At 36.8% G+C, this 6000-nt stretch overlaps 1 protein-coding gene across 4 annotated transcripts in view; it reads left to right on the forward strand.

Annotated features, from left to right (window-relative positions):
- kcnh2b (potassium voltage-gated channel, subfamily H (eag-related), member 2b) overlaps nucleotides 1–5796 on the forward strand; it is a 147255-nt gene extending 141459 nt beyond the window's left edge. For all 4 annotated transcript variants that reach the window (XM_081696418.1, XM_027002951.3, XM_081696419.1 and 1 more), the window contains 3 exons: nucleotides 373–562; nucleotides 1359–1560; nucleotides 1844–5796. In XM_081696418.1, the coding sequence (XP_081552544.1) occupies nucleotides 373–562; nucleotides 1359–1560; nucleotides 1844–2095 (644 nt within the window). In that variant the 3' untranslated portion in view covers nucleotides 2096–5796. The remainder of the gene's footprint in view (nucleotides 1–372; nucleotides 563–1358; nucleotides 1561–1843) is intronic.
- Nucleotides 5797–6000: the final 204 nt, after the last annotated feature.

The raw sequence follows: 6000 nt of genomic DNA on the forward strand, positions 1-6000 counted from the left end.
TTAGGGTTCCAACTGAGACATTGTTATATTACATAATTTGGAAAAAGATCACTGCTACTATCCTTGAGTAAAGAGTGAAAAATTACTTGCAAATTACTTTTCACTTTTTTTTTTACATAATACATAGCTTTGCCTTCATTTATTTGTTGGTTTATTACATTTTGCTTAGATGAAGAATATGTACAAAGTATTTTGTACAGCATGTACAAAAGAGTATTTTGGTGCACAATAAAGATATTTTATTGAAGAAATAAGAAAGAAGTTGCTTAATGTACAGACGTTACTTAATTCCTACATACTTCTACATTTTTATATTTGTTATATGTTTGTTGTATCTGGCCCTCTCTCCTTCTGCTTCTCTCTCTCTCCAAGGTGCTCTCTCAGGTGTGTCCAACATCTTTAGTTTCTGGGGCGAGAGCCGTGGACGCCAGTACCAGGAGCTGCCACGCTGCAACCTTCCCTCGCCCCCTTCGCACCTCCATGTGCCACTGCATAGCATCTCCAGACAGCAGCGGAGCCAGCTGGAGAGCAGGCTTGACTTGCTGCAGAAACAGCTTAACAGGTGAAGGACCCCTCACCATACACAGATGATAGCATATCTGAGAATTGGGCAAAGATGCTGCCTTCCTGTTATGACATGTGCATGTCATGCTAACTTGTTATTCACATAAGCAGTTTGTTTAATTATTCTTTTAACTTAAAGTACATGACTTTTACTTAAAGTCAGCAAACTTGTATCATTGAGCAGTGTGTCACACAATGTTTTTGGGACCCTTTCACAGATATCCTGTACTAGATCAGTGCATGGTATATTCCATATGGCACTCAAAGAAAATGAAAGGAAATATTCATAGGTGCTTTAGTCACATTTGATGACAGAATCCCCCCTCATTGAAAGCTGGACTTCTATGTGCCACAATTCCTAACTATCTGGAGATCATTCGATGCACTGTTTGTAAGGGTCTAATCAGGGTTGCTGGCAGTGCTGTCAATCAGTGCTGCTGAAAGTGATCAGATAATTCCTTTAAACTGCCCTTAAAATAATGCTTGTTTAAACTTGTAGCTGTTAAAATATTCTCCTACCCTGGAATATTGTTTATACAGAATAGCTGTTGTCTATAATCAGTTTGGATGACTATGACTATGTTTATGGTTCATGCACAGAGCAACTATTGTTTATTTAGAGAGTTTATTGTTGTATGCATATGTAATTACTATTATGATTATGCCAGTGCATAATGCATGTTTAACTGTCAGCAATTATTTCATCTCTCCTGCTCTTGATATTTTACATATACTCTTTGAAATTTGTGACTGATTGATTGGTGTTCATGTGTGTGTGCTTGTGTATTTTACAGGCTGGAAACTCGTATGGCCACAGACATCAGTACAATCATGCAGTTGTTGCAGAGGCAGATGGCACTTGTACCTCCATCCTACAGCACAGTGTCTTCCCCCCCACAGGCCTGCTCATATCCCGAGGCTGCTGCAGGCCACGGAGAGAGACTCACCCAGCCTGTCACACCTGGGGAATCTGAGACTCTTGCCTCAATCTCACAGGTTCCTGCATCTCCACACACTAAAACTGAGACATGCAATATTCTGTTGAACAGCACAGATTACCATGCACATGTATTGATTTACCAGGATTTCCATCTGAGCACCCTATTAGAATTTACAACAAATCGTTTTAAAATTCAAAAACCTACCTTTTTGAGAATAAATATACATTAACTTAAATTCACTCAAGAATATACAACACAGTTTTTTTTCCAATTAAATACATTTTCCCAAAGATCCTTAGATTGCTAATGTCTGCTTGCCTTGTGTCTTTTCTATCCAGATCCTGGATGCACAGGACTTTGAGGAATTCCAGGCTAAGTCTTGTGAGTTGTCTCACTCTATGATGGAGCTTCATCCAACAGAGACTCCCTTGCTCGGCCCAGGGGACATTCCTGTCCAGGGCCTCTCCAACCTGGGTCCCTGTGGCAATCCACTAGACCCTGACACCCAACGAAGGTTCTCCCTCCAGGAGCCGAAGGCCCCTCTGGACTCAAGGACACCGCAGAGACATAGCTCCAACCCTGGGAGCTAGGGAGGGAGTAGAAGAACCCAAAGGGTGAGAGGAGGAAACATAGAGCACTCAGAAAACTCCTGCCTCTGCCTCTCAGTCTTTTTCAGTTACTCTCTTTCTCTTTCTTGCACATCTCATGGCAGACCTCTATTTTTCTGTTGCTGGAGTCAAAATGTTGCTGATCCAGGTCAACCTGAAGGACCTAAAGATATAAACCACTGATCTCAAAATAAGGCCATTGGCTCTTTTTGACATCTGTGGTCTAAGTGCCCTCAGGATGGGGTGACACATTACCAAACTGTCAATAAAATGGACACCAGGAGCAGCAAGAGTGTGGAAGGGTGTTGAACATTGTCCACTCTTTTTGGCTTTTGTTAAAAAGTGGAATTATCACCCTAAGGGCAGCTCCCATGTCCAAATTGTCCCTTTACTGCTGTTATCCAGTATTGGATTACCATTTATGAATAATAATGAAAACTAATAAGTAGCCATTATGTCTTGCACTGAAATTTTTCAGAATCTTTATCTATATCATGTCCGCGGCGCTTCCGAAGAAAAAAGAAAACAACTTTTTAGTGTTAGCTGGCCTAACAGAGAAAAAGAAAAAAGTGTTTCTTTTGTCCTGTCATTCTGCCTCTTTATCCATTCATATCTGTGGTTTAGGCCCCAAGAGTGTCCTGGATGGTCTGGTTTGCATTCATGTGTAATTAAGGGTGAGACTAAAGCCATTCCATTACTGAACATATCAAATTGCTGTGCAATGACAATGGGTGGCTTGGGAATGAAGGAGTAAATGAATATGCAAAATAAGACTGTTTGTGTTAAACACCGGATGATGTCAAATGTGTTTGAGGGTGTGTCCTAGCTCACAGTGGTTAAAGACGTTCACAGATATTTTTAAGGATGTCTTGATTAATCAAATGACCTCAGCAATACTTATCCCCAGAACCCACAACCCCACATGTTAAGTAAACACACTGCTAATGTGTATAAGTACTGCAATTTCTTCCAGAATCACACAAAAAAATGGTCACCATAAATGATAAAATACTTCATTAATCTTCAATTAAAACTAAAATAATACTGGTAGCTTTCTATTGTTTTTTATTTCTGGGGTATTTAAAATTGAAATCAGATACTACCAGTATTGTTCTAATTAATGTTCTTCTATTAGTCACAAGACTTGGCCCAAGAATATAATCAGGCACCTGAAACAAGTGGATATGTGTGGTACTCTCTTTATTTTTAAAGTATTACTCACCTTAACACCAAAACATGCTTGTGTTAAAAGCACTAATGTTAGTCAACAGTCTTCATTTCAATGTTTCAGTGATAGTGTTTTTAACACCAGCAGTCTTGGCTCTTTTGGCTCTCTCTCTATCTCTCTCTCTCTCACACACACACATGCATATACACACGTCAGAGAGATCGAGAGAAAGGAGACACAGTGAGTGTTTGTGTGTGCAATGCAGTGATATTAATGTGCACTGGATAACACATTAAAAATAAGCTTCACCACTCCATCCAGATGAAGAAGCAGAAGGTTCTCCAGTCAGTGGTATATTTTGCTCTGGGAGTTATTGTGGTGCATGCCACTTCTCTACCGACAAGCACCATTCATATACACTTTCTGATAAACAAAGTTACTATAGTGAGTGGATTATGAATTTGTAACAGAATGCATCATATTTCCCATTTGTTTGAATTCAGGCATTATTTATATTGTATATCATTTGTGAATTATGTTTTGTTTGTACCTAATGCTACTTTAATTTTGCAAGACATTATTGCATATTATTTTGCAAGACATTATTAATGGTAAGGAATTTAAATAAAGGTTACTGGTTGTCTCCATTTGTCCAACAGTTGTCCACACCATCTTCTTCTATCTAGTTTATTAGGATTATGGGATGACAACGTGACAAAAACAGACTGAAGATGTTGCACACATTATCTCTGCCTGCTTTATCTGCTCTTAGTGATTGTTCATTCACCATGAATATGTACATTTAATTATTATTAGTTCAGCAGGAAGTCTCCTAATAGCAAATCTAGGATCCATAAGATATGGGAAGTATTCATATTTTAATAGAATCTTTTTATGTACTGCACATATAACAATGAATCATAACAATGAATCCTAGATTTGCATTCCTATTCTGAATTATTATTATTTTTAATTAGTCTTGTTGAGTTATGGCAAATATCCCTATATAAAGAATAACAACACTGGTTAGAGAGCATTATTGGCTGATCATGTTTCCTGTTGGTGCACTTTAGAGTATAACCAAAGCCATACCCACATAAGTAATGATTTTCTCCCCCACAGTAGCATTTGAGATTTCTTTAAGATTTTGTCAGTTTCTGGATGACTGTTTCAGAGAGAAGTGGTATTAGAGTAAGACATTGGACAAACCAACTTGATTTGTTGACAAAATATGGTTGTATGACGTTTATCAAACTATTCTCTGAGTAGTGCAATGACTCCAACAATATTAGCTAAGTGGACATTGCAACATGTATATTCTCTACCAATGCTATGGTATCTTGGAACACAATATTCAAAAATTCTGTTCATGCATTCATAATGAATGTTTAGCACCGTAATATTGTCATAACCTTCATGTGTGTTATCATTTTATCTCCTGTGATATGTAAACATAATATCTGTGTCTTGTTACTTGTTTAGTGTACTGATGTGCACTTTAGAGAGCCCCCTCCTTCCCAAGATGTAAAAAATTAAAGAAATTGTTCCCCCTCTGTTACATCTACTTATCTGTCTAACAGCTGTTGAGGTATGTAGATATTTTTCAGTCTTGGCTTTAATTTATTTTGGTACTGCATTTTCACCGGATTGCTTTTTTCTCCCTTTCGTGTACTGTACATAAGAGAGTCTTGTAAAGGAATCAATTCTTGGCACTCGTATAGACGGCACTATGCAGACTCTGTCATTTCCTTGGCATGCTTCGAAATGCAGAAAAAAACTGTAGATGAAAAATATATGTTTGATTTTTAAACAGATAGATATGTGAATAACTATGTTAATAATGTTAATATTAATAATAATTAATATATAATGACAAAGACAAATTTAATCTTTGTGCACATTTATTTGCATGCTGCACTGAATGGACAAAGGTGTAAAAGCAGCTGATTCGCTGTTGAATTTAGAATGTGTAGACAGATGCACTGTACTTCCAGGTCACTTAAGAGAGTGATTTTGTGTACTTCCAGGTAATGGAAGAATGGACAATGTAAAACTGAAAAACTGCTGTACGAATGCTAGAGTGATGAATTTTGAAACCATACATAAAAACAATTGCCAGAAAAAAACTGGAAGATGTTGATATAATCTATTGATCCATATCAGATCACTCCAGAAAGCTAAGATAAAGGTCTTGATTGTGCTATAGAATCATAAATGGTTGACTTTATAAAATTTAAACTATTTCTTTCAATAAACCTGTTTGAAAACAAATTAAATATCATAAAGTATTCTTTGTGTTTTTGCTTGTATGAATGTGTTTAATTAATATATTTTCCACTTTTACCTCTAGGTCATTTATATAGCTGAAAATGGTTAACAAAAATAGCTCAATTCATATTTTTCCTTATTAAGATAGACTTGTATGTATTGGATGAACAAATTTAACAGTGTCAGCCTGTATTTTACTTTTCTTATTAGGAGGTGATGTTGATTTCTAAAAGCAAATGTCAAACCTTGTACTTTATTGTTTAAAATAAAAAGTAGAAGTGGATAGTGAGGTCAAATATGTTTTTGTGAATGCACACCACCTGTGTCACCTTTTATCATTCTTGGGACTTTTTTTAGGTATATATATTTTCTTATTATGTCATTTTTCAGGTAAACTGACTGAGCAGCCAGTTAAACTAAGGCAATAAACACGCCCTTTACTTTAAAGGAC

This window comes from Electrophorus electricus, chromosome 14 (genome assembly GCF_041902795.1).
Source record: "Electrophorus electricus isolate QZ-2024a chromosome 14, ASM4190279v1, whole genome shotgun sequence".
Classification (NCBI taxonomy): Eukaryota; Metazoa; Chordata; class Actinopteri; order Gymnotiformes; family Gymnotidae; genus Electrophorus; species Electrophorus electricus.